General features: G+C 45.6%; 1 protein-coding gene across 4 annotated transcripts in view; it reads right to left on the bottom strand.

Moving 5' to 3' along the window:
- The window catches only part of INSR (insulin receptor), a 241243-nt gene that overhangs the window by 57981 nt on the left and 160386 nt on the right, over positions 1-22876 (bottom strand). For all 4 annotated transcript variants that reach the window (XM_053582840.1, XM_053582839.1, XM_053582838.1 and 1 more), the window contains one exon: positions 5731-6052. In XM_053582840.1, the coding sequence (XP_053438815.1) occupies positions 5731-6052 (322 nt within the window). The remainder of the gene's footprint in view (positions 1-5730; positions 6053-22876) is intronic.

Genomic DNA, 22876 nt, shown 5'->3' with positions numbered 1-22876 from the left:
TTACACTGAACTAACAGACCTGACGCTGGACCCGTGCCATGATACCACAGCGGCAGAATCAACACTGTTAACCCAGCATGGTAGAATTAGCCCACCGCTCTGAGGAAACAGGATGTCTGTTGTTCTGAGTGGGGTTTGATGCCATCACAGCTGCAATAGAGCCCCATGTTTGATAGCAGGTGACTAGGGCAGTTTTTGGCTTTGCCCACGTACAGCCTCCTGTGAATTTGAGAACCAGCCCTCCCCTACATGGGGTCTCTGAGGTGAGTTCTTGGTTGGCAAAGCCCTCTAGATCCAGGCAGGGAACAGGACCTATGCCAGCCTCAACAGCACCTTCTACCCCTTGCTGAGGGTTCAGAGGTGGCTAGCCCACCCAAGTCAATGCAGCAAGGGGTTGGTTGGTTTGTTTGAGTTTTGTTTCTGAGTTTCACTATGTCCCTGGGTAGAGTGCTGTGGCATCACAACTCACAGCAACCTCAAACTGTTAGGCTTAAGCAATTCTTTTGCCTCAGCCTCCCAAGTAGCTGGGACTACAGGTGCCCACCACAAAGCCCAGCTATTTTCTTTTTGTTGTAGTTGTTATTGTTTAGTAAGCGCGGGCAGGGTTTGCACCCACCAGCCCCGGTGTATGTGGCCGGCACCCTACCCAATGAGCAACAGGCGCTGAGCCTGCAGCAAAGGTTTTGCTAGAACCTCCTAGAAGGAGACACTGTCTTCCCTCCAGAGTATATAAGAGAGTGTGTCGTCTTGCTGGCATGGGTGAAGGGGGAGGGGGAGGCTGCCTGAGAACAAATCCAACCGAGAGCAAAATTAAGCCAAAGGCTGAAAAGAAACTGATCACATACATCATCAGAACTCCTGGATACAGCCATACCTGAAACAATCCACACAACTCTTTGGGCACCTATAAACTCTTTTAATCTTACTTAAGCCAGTTTGAAGTGGGGTCCTGTCACATGAAACCGCAAGATTCTCAACTATTAGTCTTGGTTTTCCTCATCTGTAAAACAGAGATGACACAGCCAAGCCTATAGGCTGTGATGGGCACTGATGCCCACCATGTAAAGCACCTGGCACATGGAGAACAATGGCTGTTCATTGCTATGGAGATCATTTTCATCAGTGGTTTCCTTGTTGCTGCTGTTGCTGTATCCACACCCTTGTGCATTCAATTCTTCAGAATGACCTTTGGGATTGTGGTATAATAAAGAATGTATCTGGTCTTTATTCCAGTTCTTGGCATCAAACTTCAAAAACCCTTGGATCTTCTGAGTGACAGGAATGCCTGTGTTAGGAATGTTGAGGTGACTTGTGATGGGCCCCTCGACCTCTTTAGGATGAGGACTAGTCACAGAGAGACCAACCACATGATTACAGGATTGGGGATTTCAGCCACCTGAGCAATGAAAACTCTGGACACTGAAGCTCAGTGGTGCATCCCAGTTGGTGAACATGTGCCATGCCAAGAGGACAATGACCCTGATTCCACCAGCAAGGATCGAGGTCTTCTCTCTCTAGGACTCTCCTACACCTTACCCTCTGTGTACCCTCTGTAATGAAACTATAATTGTATGTATGGCAGGTGTATATTACTCTGTGAATTGTTCTAGTTAATTAACAAACCCAAAAGTTGGTCAGAACCCCCAAATTTATAGCCAGTCGGTCAGAAGTATGGCCAGAGAATCCCCAAAGTGCAGCTGGTGACTGAAGCAAGTGAAGTCTCCTGGAGGGCTGAGCTTTGAACTTGTAAGTCCAAAGCTGACTCCAGGTGGTTAGTGGCAGAATGGCCTTGCACTACCCATGGTCGGTGTTCGAACATCAGGGGTGGAAATAAAAGCATGACCAAATGTTTGGGTTCTTTTATTGGCTCTAACTTCTCAGGTGGCAGACAGGTGATACTCTAAGTCAGGGGTTGGCAAACCACAGCTCATGGGCCAAATCCAGCTGACCACCTGTTTTTGCAAATAATATTATATTGGAACATGGCCACATCCATTGGTTACTATATCATCCGACCCCACTTTCACACTACAAAGGCAGGGCTGAGTAGCTATAACAGAGACCATATGGCTCTCAGAGCTGAAAATATTTACCCTCTGGCCCTTTGCCAACCCCTGTTCTCAGCTGCAGGTGTACACGTAAGAACAAAATAGATAATCTAATTTCCTAGTGAGAAACCACAAATGGCCACAAGTTCTTTGCGTCCTCTCCTACCAAGAAGTGAGTCAATTTTTCCACCTGTTAGATCTAGGGATTCTCATCTGGGTTGCTTTAACCAATGAGATATTAGCAAATGTGATGCAAGTTGAGACTTAAAAAGCACCTGCACACTGAGGCCTGCCCTTCCTGGCTGGTGGGATGAGAGATCACCAGCAGAAAGACACCCACTGACCATCCAAGACATGAGAGGCTATCCCAGCCCCAGAAACTGCGGGTCAGTCCACAGAACCTTAAGAACTCATAAATGAATGTTTTAGGTCACTAAGTACTGAAGCGATTTTGTCACAGCAAGAGCCCTCGTGAAGCTTATAATCTAGTTGGGGTGAATAAATAAATTGACATAAAAATATAGCTAGGCCAGGCACAGTGGCTCACACCTGTGATCCTAGCACTCTGGGGGCCTGAAGCAGGAGGATCACTTAGATCAGAAGTTTGAAACGAACCTGAGCAAAAGCAAGACTGCATCTCTACTAAAAAATTAACCAGGCATGGTGGTGGGCACCTGTGTCCCAGCTACTCTAGAGGCTGAGACAGAAGGGTCACTTGAACCTAGGAGTTTGAGGTTGCTGTGAGCTATGATGAGACTCCACTGCACTCCAGCCAAAGTGAAAGAGTGAAACTCTGTCTCAAAAAAATAAGTAAATAAACAAATAAATAATCAGCAACAAATGCCATGAAAAGATTTTAAATCAACTGATGTGCCAGAGAGTGTATAGATGCTTAATTCAGATGGTGAAGTTTTCGCCAAGGAGGCGAATTTTAAGCAGCAACCTAGACGACAAGGAGAAGTTGGTCATCCAAAGTTTAAGAGGGGCAGCATCTGTAACTCAGTGGGTAGGGCGTCAGCCACATACACCCACGCTGGCAGGTTCAAACCTAACCTGGGCTAGCTAAAGAGCAATGACAACTCCAACAAAAAAAAATAGCCGTTATGGCGGGCGCCTGCCGTCCCAGCTACTTGGGAGGCTGAGGCAAGAGAATCACTTAAGCGCAAGAGTTTGAGGTTGCTGTGAGCTGTGATGCCACGTACTTTAACAAGGGTGACACAGTGCAACTCTGTCTCAAAAATAAATAAATAAAATAAAGATTAAGGGGCATGTGTCTCAGGAACAGGGAACAGCTAGTGCAAAGGCACAGTGGAAGATGAACGTAGCAAGTTGAAAGAAAAGCCTATGTGGTTACAGCAATGGGGCAGGGGGGGCTGGAATGAAAAGAGGCCTTGCAAAGCCTGGCAGATGAAGTTTGGTTTTGTCTGTGAGTCTTGAGGACCCAATGGAAGGTTCTAGACAAGGACATGACACCATGAGGTTGCTGTTTTCAGCCAGCACAGCTAGAATGGAAGCGGAAAGATGCAGAAAGAGATTGTTCACAGTGACTAGGTGTGACCAGACACACCAGACACGGCGTGAAACAGGTGGTGTGTGGACAGAGCCGAGAACTCAATTTCACAGCAAGGAGTGAGTGGAAGGCAAGAAAAGAGACAAGGGCTTTTGATGGATCTCCCCTTCCCAATGGACACCCCACATCCATTGAAAATCTGACATTCATTCCAAGTAGCTGGTCTCCGCACCTCAGAAAGAACGCTGCGCTGCTGTCCTCAGTCACCGTGAAATGCCAGTAAATAGTGGGACCTTTTAATGAATCTACATGGGTCCCCAGAACTCTGCTCTGAAAACAGCGAGAACTATGTCCCAAATAAGCCACCAGAATGGAAGAAAACACATCTGGACTTATTTGATATCAAACCACAGTAGAAAAATCCAACAGTACTATAAAGTCTTTCATAAGGTAAAATGAAAGCTTCAAAAGCAAAACTATTACACTTTTTTAAAAAAACCTACAAAGTAAATGCCATCATGATACCTTATCACCAGCTTCTCTCACTTTGCTCCCTTCCTCCCAGTAAATCCCAGGCATTGAAGATGTGCTATCTCTTCCTTGGGGGCTCTGTTCTGTTCTGTTTTGTTTTGTTGTTCTAGGATCTACTATACCACAGGCAAGAATGTCAAAGGAAGCTGTGAAATTTCTCAGGTCTTAGTTATGATAAGGGAAAAATACCATTTTTTTTTTTTTTTTTTTTTGTAGAGACAGAGTCTCACTTTATGGCCCTCGGTAGAGTGCCGTGGCGTCACACAGCTCACAGCAACCTCCAACTCCTGGGCTTAAGCAATTCTCTTGCCTCAGCCTCCCAGGTAGCTGGGACTACAGGCGCCTGCCACAACGCCCGGCTATTTTTTTGGTTGCAGTTCAGCCGGGGCCGGGTTTGAACCCGCCACCCTCGGTATATGGGGCCAGCGCCCTACCGATTGAGCCACAGGTGCCACCCAGAAAAATACCTTTTATTTAAAGCCAATACTTTTTAAACAACCATCTTACAGAGAGACATTAATACTCTTTATTTCAAACATGGGGAGAAGAAACAAATCAAAAGAAATATATGGTCATTTTCCTCAACTTACTAATAAGCTAGCACCACCCCCTTCAAAGAAGTTCTGTCTGGCAGGCAGAGGTGATTTCTAGAGGACTATTTTGGGTCAACAAAGCCACCTGATAGGTTTTTTATCAAAAATGAATAAAATAAAACATATTGTACTTGCAGGTTGCACAAACACTGGAAGAGAGGCTTGTAAGAACTGAAATTAAAGATTGTTTTCCTTCCCACCCTCTCCACCCAGGGAAATAAAATTTCCCACCAGAACACTCTCACTTGGCTAATTCTCAAGTCTGAAGAGAGAGATTTTTACGTAAGCAGGTCAGTTCAAGGCCTGTTGATGTGTATCTGCTTTTGATTTGTTTTCATGTTGTTTTGTGGTTGTTTTTTTTCTTTTTAAACCTCAACACAAAAACCAGGAAACAGATTTTTAAACTTGGTTATGGCCCAAGACACCAAAATAGCTCATCTGAGAAGCTAACAACATGAACAAAAAGTTTGCGATGTGTGTAGGAAATCTGACTCATCGCCAAAGAGAGAAAACCCTGCTATTTCTCACCCAAATGGTGGGAAATGGTTTGATTGCACTTGCCTTCAAAGAACAGCAAAGCCCAGAGAATTATGTGGCAGTCAGTCTCTACCTCCTTGAGACAGTATGTTCCAGACTAATCTGGGCACACCACCCAGCTATACATCAGGGAAGCCACGGAAAACCTCAGCTGGGCTCTTATTTTAATAATGATACAGCTACATCAGCAAGGGCAGCCCACATGAAGGTTTTTAGGAGAAACCAACCACTTCTATTATGTTTTTTTTTGTTCAGAAGCTAAACAGGGCAAGCTTATAACTGGTGCACAAGATGTCAGAAATATTTACTATCTGGCCCTTTAGGGAAAAAGGTTACTGACTCTTGCTCTAAAGCCCAAGACCAAAGCAAGGGGCAAAAAAATAGCATCTGAGGCCAGCAACCTCACTCAGAGCCAACTAACTTTGGTTTTGCAAACAGTTTTAAAGGCAACACTGTCATAAGCATGTTCTTTGTCCTCTCTGCAGACCCCAGACCCATGCCCAGGACTCACTTGCTAGAGTTCATCGTGTATCCAGAGGGACACTCAGGAATGCACCTGTGGTTGTGAATGACATACTGGTGGCAGCCTGGCCTCCGTGAGTTCTTGCATTTGTTGTGCAGGTCTTGGCAGAAGCTAAAGTTCACGCAGCGCCAGTCCTGGAAATGGTAGTACGGGGGCGGGCAGGTCTCCACACACCTGCCGTCCAGGTAGAAGTTGCGGCAGGCCACACACTTGGTGGGGTCATCGGGCTCAGAACAGTTGCCCAGACACTCGCTGTGGCAGCAGAGGCCTTCAGCAGTACAGCCGTGCGATTTGCAGACAGTGGGGCAGACTGGAGAGAGAAGGAAGACACAGCTGGTCAATGATTCTGCATAGGCTGCAGCCCTGGAACAGGGAGAAGGGAGCAAAACAGTAACAGTAACAGCTGCAGCTTTACATCACTTTGCCATATGTCAGGCACATCTCTTAATTCATTTAAACCTCAAAACCAGTGATGCTGCTAAATGTTTAACTGCCAGGGTTGAGGGACAGAGAGGTCCTCACTTACTGCATTTGCCAATTTCTGCAGTGCCCTAAATTCGCCTTTCCTCCTGCCCTGTCAATTTCAGTTTACCAACAAGAAGTGAACTGACCACAGAGCTGGCAGGAGACACACTGTAGCACTCCATTAAAAACACTGCCAACAGTAGATACAATCACATCTACACCGGCACAAAGCAGCCAGGAACCTCAAGAACACAAAGCGCATTTAAAACGCAGGGAGAATATTAGCATGTGTGAGTTCTGAACACATATTAACTTTGTATCATAATTTGTTTAGTTGTAGTTTACATTATGTCATTTTATTTTCTTTTTTGAGATGGAGTCTCACTATGTTGCCCTTGGTAGAATGCCATTGAGTTATAGCTGTAAGCAACCTCAAAACTCTTACTCTTGAGCAATCCTGGTGCCTCAGCCTCCCAAGTAGCTGAGACTACAGGCGCCCACCACAACACCTGCTATTTTTTTTTTTTTTGGTAGAGACACACTCTCACTTTGTTGCCCTCCGTAGAGTGCTGTGGCATCACACGGCTCACAGCAATCTCCAACTCCTGGGCTTAGGCAATTCTCTTGCCTCAGCCTCCCAAGTATCTGGGACTTCAGGCACCCGCCACAATGCCCATCTATTCTTTTTGTTGCAGTTTGGCCAGGGCCGGGCTTGAACCCGCCACCCTCCATATATGGGGCTGGCACCTTACCCACTGAACCACGGGTGCCACCCAACACCTGGCTATTTTTAGAGGGGGAGTCTCTCTGTGGCTCAGGCTGGTCTCGAACTCCTGAGCTCAGGCAATCCACCTGCCTTGGCCTCCCAGAGTGACATCATGTGGTTTTTAAGAACATTTGTGTTTAACAAATAGCTCGCAAACTTCGTGACATTTTCACAGAGGGCTCTAGCCAGCCCTGGCTCTAGCAGCTCTGACATGCCACTGCATCCCAACTGGGAAGGAGATGATGTTGTTATCTCCATTTTGTTATTTCACAAACAGAGAAACCCAGACACAAAGAGGTTTAGTAACTTGCCCTAAAGTCATTAATCACCTCAGCATGCTGTCCCCAAACATCTATGGACAGTTTCTCCAAGACTGGACAGCCCTTGGCTACATGGACAGCTCATTCTCAAAAATACTTCCTTCCCTCATTCTCTGAACACTTTGAAACACAGTTTGAAAGCAGGGAGTGTTCATCCTTCACCCAAAATCCTCAGGCTCTGTGACTGCTGCAGCAAACTTTCCCAGCACCCAGTGGACCCCACCAGCCAGGTTTTCAGATGGATGAGGATACACAGGTTCAGTGGCGCTGGGCAGCCCCCACCCCCTGGCATAGCCATGTGTTTATCCCCCCTGACACTTTCCTTGTCTCCATCCCTGCTCCCAGGGAGCAGCTGTGGCCTGGCAGCACTCCTATGCTGAGAGAAGTGCCCTCAGAAGCCACATCCACATATTAACAGCACTGTCTGATCGAACTTTCAGCCCTGACACATTTGTTCTCTAACTGAGCTGTCCCACATATAGCCCCTTCTCCTCCGTGGCTATTGAATGTGGTTAGCATAACTGAGAAACAATTTTTTTAATCATACTAAAATACACACAGCTTAAAATTCACCATCTTATCCATTTTTAAGTGCACAGCTCAGCCGCATTAAGCACATTCACAATGCTGTGCCACCATCATCACTACACTCCATCTCCAGAACTTGCTCATCTTCCCAAACTCAAACTCTGTCCCCATGAGACACCAACTCCCCACCCTTCCCAGCCCATGACACCACCTTCTTCTTTCTGTCTCTGTGGACCTGACAACTCGGGGACCTCCTGCTAGTGGGATTTTTTGACATCTGAGCATAATGTCCTCAAAGCTCACCCACGTGATGGCCCACGTGGTAAGTCCTTTTTTTCATTGATCCATTCATTTCTGGATAGCCACTGGGATTGCTTTTACCTTTTGACTATTGCAAATAATGTGGCTACTAACAGGGATCTACAAACATCTCAAGTCCCTGCTTTCAAATCTTTAGGGTATATACCCAGAAGTGAAATTGTTAGAGCACATGGTAACTCTATTTTAACGTTTTTGACAAACCACCACACAGCTGTCCACGGTAGCGGCAACATTTTACATTCCCACCAACAGTGTACAAGGCTTCGATATCCACTGGGGAACCAAACTTTTAAATGTATTTCATTTTAATTTACTTTAAATTCCATTTCAATTTTTTTAAAATTGCTTTATTGATGTATAATAATTTTATATACTTACGGGGCACACGTGATATTTTGTTGCATGCATAGAATATGTAACACTTTCCATTTTTAATAGCCAGAGATGGCTACTATCTCTTATACTGAACAATTCAAGCTTATAGAATAAAAATATGCTCATTGCTAAGGCCCCCAGACCCAGCCTCACCCATCCCCAGGCAGCAGTGGCCTCGTTTCTGCTCCACCCCACACACCCAGGTTTTGTCCTGCCTCAGGACCTTTGATCATGCTGTTCCCGCTGCTGGAGCACCTCTATCTACCTTGTGCCTGTGGCTCCTTCTCCCCAGTTCTAACCTCCTTAGAAAGACCTTCCCTGACCCCACCCCCAGTAGAAGCTGCCCCTCCTTCTCCATCCACAGTTTAAAACATCATCTTATTACATTTCCTTATAGCACTTAACCACTCTGGAAAATTTATCTTGGCTGTTTGTTGACTATCTGTCTAGGTGGGTGTCCCTGGGGGCAGGGCCATGTCTGCTCTGCACACAGTACCTACTTCCAGACGGGGCCTGGCACCAGGCAGGAGCTGAGGGGCACACGTCTGTTCAGGCAGATGGAAGGGACAAGGAAAGCCTTGGGAGCAATTCCAAGTCCCCACTTTCTTTTAGTGGCTCAAGAACGCATCCAAAACTCCTGCTTCCAGGAGCTGCACAAACCCCCTGAAAAATTACATGCAAAATCTGGACTGTACACCCACATGGTGAATATCTGATGCTTCACATAAATCCAAAAAGAATTAAAAAGCTAGACTGTGAGGAGAATGGGGTAGGTGGAAATCCACCAATGTCTGTGGTGGCCTTTTTTAGGGTTTATATCTAACAAAGACCCCAATAGGGAGTAAGGTAAGTGCCATTTGCTCCACCCCATGGATGTAAGACCTAGCTGAAACACAAAAAAGCAGAACAGGAATCTCTATCTTTTGGCTCAGAATCTGACATTCCTGGGTCTGCAAAATAACCGTGGTAGTTTACAGGGTTCCCACAGGCAACATGCATTCAGCTTTGGAGACGCAGGGCTCAGCACCGCCCAACAGATGCCCCATAAAGATTTCTTCACAGAACCAAGGGCAGCCTCGGCTTTCTGGTCTGTAAGACACGGATAACAAGAGTCCCTCACCCCTCCTGAAGGTCACTGTGAGAAGTTAACAGGGTAATGTGGGTAAAGCATCAGATCCATCGACAGACACAGTTTTAAGCTTGATAGAAGTTAGCCACAAGAGGTATTGTTATTATCATCATCATCATTATGTCACAGTGATATTGATCTGTCTGTGGGAGCCTGATGGCTGAAACTCAATTGGAGGAAGCAATATATAAGACAGACAACAATCACCTAGGGCCCACAAGCCTCTGCTCTCTGGCAGGACACCGGTAGGAACAGGAAGAGGCCCATTTCCTGAGGTGGGGCTGCCTTGGAAGGTCAGTCCTTTTCATCCAAAAGAGGCATCATCAAAGACTTAACAAAAGCTTCTCAAACACTTAAGCCTTCCTGCCCAGACAATACTAAGAAAAATTATCCATCAGTTGCCAAACAGGCCAGAGGCTGATTATAGGACATTTCAATTTTACCCTAGAGTTCTGTTTAAAGGGCCCATCTGAGGATTATTTAATTCTCCTACACAGGAGTTGGCAAACTTTTTCTGTAAAGGGCCACAAGCAAGTATCTAAGGTTTTGCAGACCATACAGTGTGTACTGAAACTACTCAACTCTACCTTCCTGGCACAAGAGCAGCCACAGGCATACACAAATGAATGGGCTTGCCTGTTGTCTGATAACAGTTTATAAAATCAGATGACAGGCCAAAGAGTTTACCAAACCCTGCTCCAGGGAAATGTATTGGCAATTGACTTTACTATTTCTATTAGGGCCTATTACTATTTCTGTTAGGATCTGGAAACTCAAACATTAACTATACATGGATATGCTGCAAATTGTTCTCATCCCATAGAAAAGATAATCCCCAAAGCTTACGGTTTTATTGTCCTGTATAACATGACATAGCTTCACATCTAACATTGCCATCTTATCTCAGGGATCATGAATACTCCACTTTACCTCCTTTGTTCCCTCACTAATGGATTAAATAAATCTGTGACCTGTGTTCTTCATCTTTTTTTGCATGAGAGCCCTTTTTTTAAGTCTTTGAAGACTATACTTTGACAACTACAAGCCAACTCTGGGTATCTCCTACTTAGTGGACAGATGTCCATCAAAGTGAACAAGATTTTAGTGAGACAAGAAAAGTTGAGTTTTAGTGATCTCTCGCACAGAATGGTTAATACAATAAACAAAAATTCACTGGCCATTTCAAAATTGCTAAGGAAGAGTATATTTTAAATGTTTTCACTACAAAAAAAAAATAGATTAGTATGTGAAACGATCAATGGCTTTGTTCATTAGCATGATTTAATCATTCCACAAACATATCAAAACATCCCATCCCACCCATAAATATATAATACATACAATTATTATTTGTCAATTTTTTTTTAATGACAATGTTCCTCAGAGCAGCCATTCGACCCCTCAGCTGAGTGAGAGTCCTCTAAACAGGTGAGGAAGTTTTTCCTGAATTCCCTCTCTCCTCAAACTGCTCCCTCTGAGGAATTATCAGGGGAAAGATGAGAAGCTTCATATGAAGATCACAAGCAAAGAAGCCACAAAACAATGGCTGCTCCCGAGCCCAGGCTCTTTCTGTCAGATAGGACAGCAAATGCCTCCCTGACCTGGGGCTTGTCACACCTTCACACAATGCCTGCTGCATCAGGGAGTGCAGCTGTCCTCAGCTGCTGACACCAGGGACCAACTTCATGGAAGACAATGTCCCATGGACTGGAGGATGGGGCCAGGGTTCGGGATGATTCAAGCACTCCATCTTCACCTCAGAACATCAGGCAGTCTGGCTCCCGTGAATGTGCAACATACAGTAGGGTTCTCGCTACTGTGAGAATCTAATGCCACCACCTATCTGACAGGAGGTGGAATTCAGGCAGTGACTCAGGCCAGTGTGAGGGGGAGTGGCTGTAAATAAAGATGAGGCTTCACTTGCCCGCTACTCACCTCCGGCTGCACATCCTGGTTCATAACAGGCCATGACCAGTCCACAGCCTATTCCCCCAATTCTCCCTAAAGTTTCCAAAAGCTCCCAAGCAAAAAACAGCCACCATCTTCCTGAAACTTTCACCTGGAGTGGCTTGGTAATTCTACCCTGCTGAGAAGATTGAAGACTAAAATCTAACTAACCAGTGGAAGGGGAAGAAAATAAGTGTGTCAGAATCTTCTGGTGGACCCTTTGAAGGAAGTACAACCACCCCACAAAAGAATGCCTTCCCTGGAGGGAGGGAATATACAGAAACCAACTTGCCTAAGGGAGGTGGTGCAAAGCCAAGTACGGAACATTGCCCTGGGAGGCAAGTGAAATTTGGCCCAGTATTTCCACACGTAGGAATCATACTGCAGATAAGACAGCACATGTACACGCAGATGCTCGGGTGAGGTTATTCTTTGGTGGACCTTAACCAGGTGTGTTTATAACACCCAAAACTAAAAACAACCTCAAGATCCATCATAGGTGACTGGGGAAATAAATCACTATAGATCAAGGACATGGAACAGTGTGCAGATGTGAAAAAGGAAACAGATTTTTTCATCTGATGGTGAAATCATTTTCGAAGATAGCAATAATTGAAAAAAAACAAGGTGCACAGTAGTGTCTAAAGAGTCTAACTCATCTGTGGAAAAAGAAAATGACACGTTTTGTGGGAACACAAAACAGGACAGCTGGACACAGGACAAGGGGGCACCAGCCTCTTCTAAAGTTAAGCATATAGTTCTCAACCTTTCCATACAAACTAGAAATCCATGGCTTTTCCCAGGTAAAAAGGAAACATGTATGGCCTGACAATTAAGTTCATGAACTTGCCACCATGCACTTACGTTGTGCAGCACTGCACAAACGGCTCAAGAGGGTCATAACCATGGTGCCTCAGTGTCCCCTAGGTGTGCTCATGCCCATGTGTGGCATTCATGACTGTTGCTGCATGCTCTTTCGTGAGCCATCACGAGAATATTGGAGATGAATTAGAGCAACAAACAAACATAAAATTTCTTGTTAAACTTGGCTAGAGTAGAAGTGAAATCAAGGACAAGTTTATGGGGATAATGCCATGAAGAAAATAGCAGTGTACAAATGGGTTTAATGTTTTTCTAAGGGGAGAGAAAACATCATTGATGAAGAGAGGTCAGGGTGGCCAGAAATGAGCAGAACTGATGAAAACATTGCAAAAATTCATTGAATTGTTCAGCAAATCATTAGCTAACTATGAGAAGCATAGTAGACCAAGTTAAACATCGAGAAAGAAACAGGAAAATCTTCAGTGAAAATCTTGACCAATGATTCATGGCTCTTGCATCATGACAATACACCAGCCCACATAGCACTGTCTGTGAGGGAGTTATTAGCCAGCAAATGAATAACTGTATTGGAATAGACCCCCTGCTCACACTGATCTGGCCAACATGGCTTTTTTCTTTACCAGAAGATAAAGGAAACATTGGAAGGAAGACATTTTGATAATGCTCAGAACATCTGTGGTAATACCACAACAGCTCTGATGTCCATTTCAGAAAATGAGTTCCAAAATTGCTTTGAAGGGTGGACTAGGTGCTGGTATCTATGCAAACCTTCCCAGTGAGAGGACACTGAAGGTGACCACAGTGATGTTCAGCAACAAGGTATTCAGCACTTTACCAGGGTGAGAACTTGACTGGCAGACCTCATATGTTCACATAAAAACCTGTACATGTATGTTGATAGCAGTTACATTTATAATCACCCCAAACTGGAAACTACCCAAGTGTCCCTCATCCGGGGAATGGATGAACAAATGGTGGCATGCCCATATAAGCAAATACACTCAGCAAGAAAAAGGAATGAAATACTCATTCCCATGGCAACATGGATGAATTTCAAGTGCATTACACTGAGTGTTAGAAACCAGTGACAAAAGCTGCATGCTGTATGATTCCATTGATATGACATCCTGGAAAAGGCAAAACTACAGCCACAAAGAGCACAGCCCAGTGGGGTCACCAGGACTTTGAAACAGGCAGGAGCCAACTTCAAAGGCACACAGGGCATTCTTAGGGGGACAATGGACCCTTTCTATCTTGATTAAGGTGATGGTTACATGACTAGATATATCAAGCAAAGTTCAAAGAACTATACATTAAAAGGATGGATTTTAGTGTACATAAATTATATTTTAAAAATAAAGGGGAAAGGCCAGGTGCACTGGTTCATGCCTATAATCCTAGCACTCTGGGAGACTGAGGAGATAGGATCACTTGAGGCCAGGAGTTCAAGACCAGGCTAAGCAAGAGGGAGACCCTGTATTTACAACAAATAGAAAATTTGGCCAGACATGATAGTATGCACCTATAATTCCACCCACTCAGGAGGTTGACACAGGAGGATCATTTGAGCCCAGGAGTTTGAGGTTGCAGTGAGCTATGACTGGTGACACAGTGAGACCCAGTTTCAAAAAACAAATAAATAAAAACATTTTTTAAAAATGAAGAAAAAAGAGAAAAGGCAAGTGGAACACATGTCCTTCTGGAACATATGCACCTTCCAAAGAAAAGGGCCCTTTGATTTTTATTTTTTTACGGTACATGTGTACTACCCATTCAAAACTGACATATTTGAAAATACACTTCTTAAAAGGCCCTATTAGACAATAAACAATGTTACCGATCAGTTATGAGATTCTACCACCAAATATCCCAACAGTGACTGGGTAAAAACATCTGACAAACATCGTTAAGAACTTTTACAAAGATTCTCTTAAAATCATCTTTGCCTTTTTATAAAATAAATACAGAGGCTTAGGGATGGAATATACTTTAGCAATAGCTTTGTTCTTTAATGGACTAGGCAATGAATTGCTGGCATTTCATTTTTCTTTTCTCATTCATTCCACAACTATGTACCAAATGCCCCAGTGTGCCAGAGGCTATCATAGACATTTGTGGTGCAGAGGAAAACTGTTCTCTTATTAACTGAACAATCTACAGAAACACCATCCCTGTCCTCCAGAAGTTCAGTTTAGCACCATCCTTACCTTCACCAGCAACTCCCTCTTGCAAGGGAAAAAGGAAAAGAAACAGAAGAGTTGAAGAAAATAATAAGGATAAATCTTGTGTGAGACTTCTCTTTCAGGTGCATGCAGTCTTGGTTAGTAATGTAAAATGTATTTCTTCTCAAAAATTCCAGGCAAAAATGTTTCAGATAACATTGCCAAGGCCTGGCGCAGTGGCTCACACCTGTAATCCTAACACTCTGGGAGGCCGAGGCAGGTGGATTGCTTAGTATCAGGAGTTCCAGAGTAGCCTGAGCAAGAGCAAGATCCTGTTTCTACTAAAAATAGAAAAATTAGACAAGCATGGTAGTGGGCCCCTATAATCCCAGCTACTCAGGGTGCTGAGGCGGGAGGATTTCTAGAGCCCAAGAATTTGAGGTTTCTATGAGCTATGATGCCACAGAACTCTACCCAAAGCAACACAGTCACACTCTGTCTAAAACAAACAAAAACATTACAAATGATAGTGGGATAAACCAACATGTGCCTCCCCTTATGATTCACTGAAAAAAGCACAATATTTATGTAGTTTTCTTTCCAAAAATGTATTAATATCCTAACTTGAGGACACTTATAAAATAACAGGCCTGTGCTATTCAAAAATGTCAGTGTGGGCAGGGCATAGTGGCTCACAATGGTAATCCCACCATTCTGGAAGGCTGAGGTGGTTGGATTGCCTGAGCTCAGGAGTTTGAGACCAGCCTAAACAATAGTGAGACCCAGTCTCTACTAAAAACAGAAAAAATTAGCCAGGTGTGGTGGCAGGTGCCTGTAGTCCCAGCTACTAGGGAGAGTGAGGCAAGAGGATCACTTAAGCCCAAGAGTTTGAGATTGAGATTTGAGTTTGAGATTTTGAGCTCGGCTGACACCACTGCACTCTAGCCTGGGATAACACAGTAAGACTCTGTCTCAAAAAAGAAAGAAAAACTAATAATAATTTTATTGATTGTTATTAATAATTAATTTTATTACTAATAATTAATAATAAATCGTCAGTATGTTAAAGACAAAGCTAATTAATTACTCAGCCTAAAGGAGAATAGACACACAGCAACATGTAATATGCAAAGTGTGCTCCAAAGTTGGAACCCTAACCAGGAAAATAAATATATCAATGAAGGACAATATACGGAGAACTGATGTTCCTATGACACTGGATTAAAATATTTTCACCAATGCTAATTTTCTGATTGTACTGTCATTGGGAGGTGAAATCATTTACCTCCACCGGGACGGTGGAGAAGACGAGAGGTGAACTTTTGACAGCTTGGTGGTCAGCAGCAACTACAGCAGAAGCGCGCGTGTCCTTGAAGCCTTCCCTGACCACACCGCCCCCACGCGTGCGGACGCCCTTGGACTTGAGCTGCGGAGCTCTTTGGAGACATACTGTCCAGGAGGAGAGGCAAGAAAGGGAGGGAGGCAGCGGGCGGGGACTCTCCGCTACAGCCTCAGGACTGCTCTGAGAGCGAGAGAGCGAGGGAGTTAGAGAAAAAGAGAAAATAGTGTGAGAAAGAAAGAATGTGTGTCCTCACGATGGGAAAGAGTAGGGCCTGTTAGTGCTGCGGAACTCGTCGATGATATACCGCGAACGCAGAGGCCCAGAAGGGGGCGCGGTCCCAGGGGCCCACCCTTTAGGGCAGCCCCACATTTGGTCCGTTCCAGGAAGAGTGTGTATGTGTTCGCAGTGTGTGTCCCCCTCCACCGGCGTTGGTCGGTTCCAGGAGTCGTGTGTGTGTGTGTGTGTGTGTGTGTGTGTGTGTTCGCAAGCGTGCTCGAGGAGTGGTATGTGTCTGTGTGTGTTCGCAAGCGTGTTCCAGGAGGTGTGTGTGTGCTTTCGCTAGCGTGTGTCCCCCCCCACCACCAGTGGGGTGGGCCTAGGGTGCTCGAGGCCACTCCCCCTCGACCCCGGAGGCCGCGCGCCACAAAGCCCGGGAAGCGCTCCGCTCCGTGGAATCCCGGCCGGGCAGTAGCGCCGGCCGCAGCACCGCCCTCGCGCTCAGCCAATAGGCGGCGAGCAAGTCCGGACGCTGGCCCCGCCCCCCGTGTGCGCGGGGCTCGGCTCCGGCTCTGCCCCGGCGGTGGTCGCCGCTGGGAGGGAGGTGGGCGCTGGAGGACAGGGTCCCTAGAGGGCCCTGGACCGCGTAGGGAGAGGCTGTGACGAACGAAGTTTCGGCAAAAGTTAAGGGAAATGAGAAACCGAGTGTGCAGGGCGCATCGAGCATCCTCCAGGGTGGCTTCAGGCTGCAAGCGGCGCTGGGCGGGTGCCCGGGAGGAGATCGGATCACCGCGTGGAAGCGCCCGGAACAGCCAGGGGACCCCGCTGACCCCAGGTTTCATTCGGGAGGGGTCCAGAAAGGGGCAGTGGCTCACCAGGGTCACACAGCAGATTCGCACGCATTGAAGGAGGGAGGGTCCGCATGTCTGGACTCCTGGGGCATGCACCTATTGTTCTCACCGAAGAAAGCCTAAGACCATACTCATAAACACACTCTTACAGTCTGCAGGCTACATTCTGGGGGTGTTCTTCAGCCAGTGTTCCCCCTGCATTTAAAGACTTCGGTGCCCTTTATTCCAGTAAACAGAGAGAGTAGGCATTCTCATTTAACCACCACCACCCCCACTTTAAAACGTGCATTCCATTTGAAGAATATGAGGTTCAATCCATATCGGTTAATACAATCTTATTAAGTGTCCATTACTCAAACAACCATCTCCATTAAAGATGAGGAAATTGTCAACATAGCATGTGATCCCTGCAGGGCCCTGGAAAGGGATTTTGTTTTGTTTGTTTGTTTGTTTTTTCAGAGACAGAGTCTCACTCTGTTGCCCAGGCTAGAGTGCAGGGGTGTGATCATAGCTCATTGTAACCTCAAACTCCTGGGCTCAAGCAATCCTCCTGCCTCAGCCTCCTGAGTAGCTGGAATTATAGGCATGTGCCACCATGCCCAGCTGGTTTTTTATTTTTATAGGAATGGGGTCTCACTATGTTTTCCAGGCAGGTCTAAAGCCGCTGGCCTCAAGTGATCCTTTCACCTTGGCCTCCCAAAGTGCTAGGATCACAGGCATGAGCTGTGCTAGGCCCAAGAAAGAGTTTTAAAAGGTGTCATCTGCACCAGCAGCAGCAATTGCAGTCACCTCACCTCTCAGTCTCCATTCCTCCACAAAATAGCCTAACAGCCTCCTACATTCCACAAGGAAGACAGAAGTAGGTGGATCCAACGATCAAACTCAAAGCATGCACCAAGCGACTGCAGGTGCCTTCCCCTTGAAACCTGCAGTGCATCTTACAAGGATATATGTGAAACTTAGTAAATGTAGAATGTAAGTGTCTTAGCCCAATAACTGAAAAACGCCAGGAAGGCTATGTCAACCAGTGTGATGAAAATGTGTCAAACAGTTTATGAAGCTAGTGTGTGATGCCCCATGATCATATCAATGTACACAGATATGATTTAATAAAAAAAGAAAAAAAGAAACCTGCTTGGGGAAACCGTGTTCATCCCCACTTTTATGTGCTACTCCAAATTGCCCAGGTGTGGAAGGCAGATTTGGTGTTGCTGGTGACCTAGACTGGTAACTGACCCTGGAAACCCAGCCTGTCATGCTGTGCCATTCAATTCAGCAAATGCAAATACACAACAGCAGCTCTGTGCCAGGCAGCCCCAGGCCAGGCACAAAAGGCAGAAACCACAGGGGCTGTCCCTGCTATCCATGATCCCACAGTCCAGCCCAGAAACAGACGGACACCTCTATGTTTCCATTCAGATCCAAACCCATGATCTCTCCATGTTCCCCTCAACTCAACACTCACCTCTTCCCCAAAAGGAACCAGCCCCACAGAGTCATCAAGGGATAAATAAAACTGGCACTGTGCTCTTCTCTAAAACCCAAATCTCATGTAGCAAAATGACCACACTTGCTGACATCTTTGTGCCCTTTGAAACTACTTGGAAGCCTCTCGAAGAGCTCACCCACAGTTGCAAAAAACTAAAATCTGACAGGGAAAACAATATGCCAAATTTCCCTCTCAGAAATCGAGACTTAATAGCCTTCTAAGGAAACCATAACTTGAGGGGTAGTGGGTGCAGCCCTCCACAAGGCCTGTGATTGTGGAATTCTGGGAGTGGTTGGGAACTTGAACCTTGAGTGAATTTGGGCTCAAACTAAGATGAATGAGACCCAAGGCAAGAAATGACTGTAAGTGGGTTTACAGTGACACAAATTACTGAAGGGAAACCGGCTAGGCTGCAAGGCACACAGAAGTTGGAAAGAAGGAAATTCTCACCCAGAGAAATAAAACTACAATCTCAAATAAAACATAGGTCTACCTAGTTATGTCTCCCCACCTTAGCCAAGGAAGGGAGAGTTTCAAGGAGCTGGCCTTGGAAAGGGAATTATGATTTATGAAAAGGGATTTATGATTAAATCCTTCCTGCCCTTGTACCCTTCCCCCCTACCCCCCCCAGAAAACCACCTTGTGCTTGGCTTACAAATCTGTACTTCTTGGAACTCTTCTAAGGCAAAGACAATAACCGCCTCTGAGGTGACACTGATCTTGTGCCACATAACCCTCCCGTGGCTGCCAGGAGGAACCGCCAATCCGGCCTTCCTAGGTATACATCCTGATTCCACGCCTGCCTCACCTTGAGTTCCCCACTTTGGAGACTAAAGATCAAAGGTGCTTTTTGGTTCTCACATAGACCACCCCCCAAATTTCCTTCCTGTCTGTTTCCTCAGCAATCAGCACTGCCCATGACTCAGAAAGAGTCCCACAGGATGTAGAGATAAAAGTTAATGCACTTTCCTTAGCAGCCAAAGGAAAAAAAGAAAAGAAGAACCTGGGAAAATTAAATAACAAGTACCCAAACAGAAACTTGTTTTAGGAAAACAGGGTCTGAGATCTGCACCCACTCCCCAATCCCTCCACCCCCCCCCCCCACACACACACAGTGTCACAACCTTGAAAAGCTTCAGAGAACAATTCTCAAGAGAGTGAGAAATCAATATCCAGGGATCCATGGAAACGGGATCGATGGAAGCTAAGGTAAAAGCCGCCCACTGGGGCCGGGGCAGGGCCAGAGATCCTCCAAGAGAAAGCCAAGCAGGCAGAAGGTAAAACTGAGGAAATTCAGCCTGAGGGAGACTCTGAGTGGTGCCATCCTCACGCTCCACTTGCTACACTATTTGGGGGCCTATGATTAGAAGGGAAGGCCAGAAAATCAGACAGATTGGGTAGAATTTGCCATTCCCTGACGCCAGAATGTTGGCCAATTGTGTTAACTTCTCCCAGCCTCAGCTCCCCTTTCCAATTTTTATGTTTTTAGAGGGAGGGTCTCACTCTATTCCCCAGTCTGGAGTACAGGGGCACAATCATAACTCACTGCAGCCTCCAATTCCTGGGCTTAAGTGATCCTCCCGCCTCAGCCTCCCAAATAGATGGGACTACAGGTCTCACCACCACACTCAGCTAATTTTTTTAAATTTTTTTTCATACAGATGGGGAGGGTCTCAATATGTTGCCCAGGCTGGTTTTGAACTCCTGGCCTCAAGCGATCCTTCTGCTTCAGCCTCCCAAGTAGTTGCAAGTATAAGTATAAGCCACCAAACCCAACTAGTTCTCCTACAATTAAAGGAAATTAGTATTTTTGAAGCCTTCCTCTCTGTCTCCTCTTGTCATCCTCACAAAACCCAGCTTTCACCTTACATTGAGGCAGACCTCTCTCAACTCACTTAAATACAGGTTTAAATAAATTGTGATCACAATTTGCCTGTTTCTACGGCAAGGGCCAAAGAGAGAGGAATGAGTATTGAAACCAATAGTGCCAGCCACCAGCTTCCCTAAATTCTATGCCTCGGTTGTGGCCACAAACTAACTGGGTAGTAAAATTCTGTCCCTTAAAATGGCTAGGCCTGAGATTTGCCACCTCCAGGCCTTTGCACATGCAGTTCTGCCCACCTCATATCCACTTTGCCCCCCAGCTCCTCCCATGGTGGTTTCTTTGTTGTCCTTTTGATCGTGGTCTTAGTCCCGGCCTCAGAGGAGTCCCCCTCACCCACGTTGGCCCCGTACCCCACCTCATCGCCCTGACGGAGTCCTTTCTAGGACTTAAGGCCACCTGAAATTGCTCTGTCCATTTGTTTGCTGACATGTTTACTGGGCACTAGGCCCCTTATGTTTCTTACCCAACACCAGCCCCCAGAGTTCATTACAAAGCAAGAGCCCCACAGACAGTAGCTGCTTCTGTCAACAAAGTGGTCCCTGAGACCGGAATTCACCAAGCTGGGAGTCCTTCCTGCCCAGAGCACAGAGATGACAAAACTAAGGCCTCGTGGGTGACTGGCTATGAGGGCCCCAGGCAATGCCAGATCTCAACCCCTTATGACTATCAGGGAAATGAAGTACCATCCATTCTGCTACAGCCAGACACGCATATTCCTAAAAATCACCTAACTGATGAGGAAGGTAAGGTCTGGGCACGGCACTCAGACACACTGTCTGTGATACATAATTAAATAAGACAGGAATCTCATGAAAACAGTAACACAGTTTTGTACAGGTTAAGTGGTTAAGAGGAACACAACTGTTAGAAAACAGAAAGCCCCTGACCTTGACAAAGGCCTAATGTTTGCCAGTGGAAAACAGAGTGTTGCCTCATGTGTTGATCAGGGTTACAATCCACAGCTCACCAAGTCTTAGCAAGCGCTTGAGCTTCGCTTTATTAATTAAGGCTGACTTCCTCCAAGCACGCCTTGCAGAGACCGATGCATGTATCACCACCACCTCACCCCAAGCAACCTGCAGAAGCCAGACATCTACTTGGAAGCTCTGGCTCTGCTCTTACGTGTATGCAAACATTCGAGATCAACTCCATAAAAGTCATGTGTTTTACTCCATAATAGATCTGCGTGGGCTTGAGGATAAAAATAACGTTAAGTAAGGCACAGGTTCAAATACAGAACATTTGTACCACCCTTATCTTTGAATACTATGTTATCCACCCTACTCCAATCCAAAGAAAAAAGGTCTCAGTTCAGCATTCGGGGAGTAGAACACCTCCCCTCAAAAAATGAAAAATATGTCAAGAGGTCATATGTCACTGACGGATTTTGCCATTTATCATAATAAAGGGCTAGAAATGTTCCTTGGTTTTGAATTGGATTTAAAAAATTACAAATCAACATGGCCACAAAAGAAAAGAAGATACAAAATGACCCCCAAGAAGTGTTATTAAAGGAGAACCCCAAGGGGCAGAGTGGCAAGGAACGTGCATTTGTGCAAAAAGGAGGCAGGCAGCTGTGTGTGGCGTCTGGATATGTCTGCCTAGAACTCCTCCCTGGGGAAGACACCAGGAGCCCCAATGGGTGACTGTCTCTAGGGTGAGGGTAGAGATGGAAAGACCTTTCTTTTCCTTGTAAACTTCTATAAATATTTTGCATATGTAGCACTCCCTTTCTAAAATATAGACAGGAAGAATGGAAAAACACATGGCCCATCCACACAATGGAATATGACTCAGTCTTTAAAAAGAAGGAAATTAGGATTCCATCTCCAACATGGGTGAACCTGGAGGACTTCATGATCAGTGAAATAAGCCAGCAACAAAAGAAGATCCTGTGTGACCCCACTCATGGTCAGCTCCCTAGAGTCATCAAATTCTTAGCCACTGAAAACACAGTGGTGGTGCCAGTGGCTGGCCGGGGTGGGGAGTTAGTGTTTCCTGGGAGCAGAGTTCCAGTATGGGAAGGTGAAAAAGTCCTGGAGAAGGAGGGTGGTGATGGCTGCACAGCACTATGGATGTGCTTAATGCCACTGAGCTGTTCATGGAAATGGTTAAAATGATAGACATTATATTATGTATATTTTACCTCACTAGAAAAAATTAAAAATAAAGGAGCAGCAGACCACAGATAGAAAGCTATGGTTTGAATTATCTATGTTACTGTCATTTAATTCAAGGAGGTAAAAACCAAAAGGAAACAGGATTATCTCTTCTCCTTTCTATTAACAGATTAATAAGAGAAACTCAGCTCACAAGAAACACAAACATTTAGAAAACTGACAAAATTGAAGAGCCAGGGAAGTATAATTTCTGGGTCTAACCACTTGAGTTCAAGTCCCAGCTCCACCTTTCCTCACTGTGTGCCCACAGGAAGGGCCCTGCCCTGTCTGGGTCTTGGTGTCCTTATCCTTAGAATGGTCTGAGGAAACTCACCT

Source organism: Nycticebus coucang, chromosome 3 (assembly GCF_027406575.1).
Source record: "Nycticebus coucang isolate mNycCou1 chromosome 3, mNycCou1.pri, whole genome shotgun sequence".
Taxonomy (NCBI): Eukaryota; Metazoa; Chordata; class Mammalia; order Primates; family Lorisidae; genus Nycticebus; species Nycticebus coucang.
The sequence above is the reverse complement of the archived record's forward strand: the minus strand, read 5'-3'. Positions and strand labels throughout refer to the sequence as shown.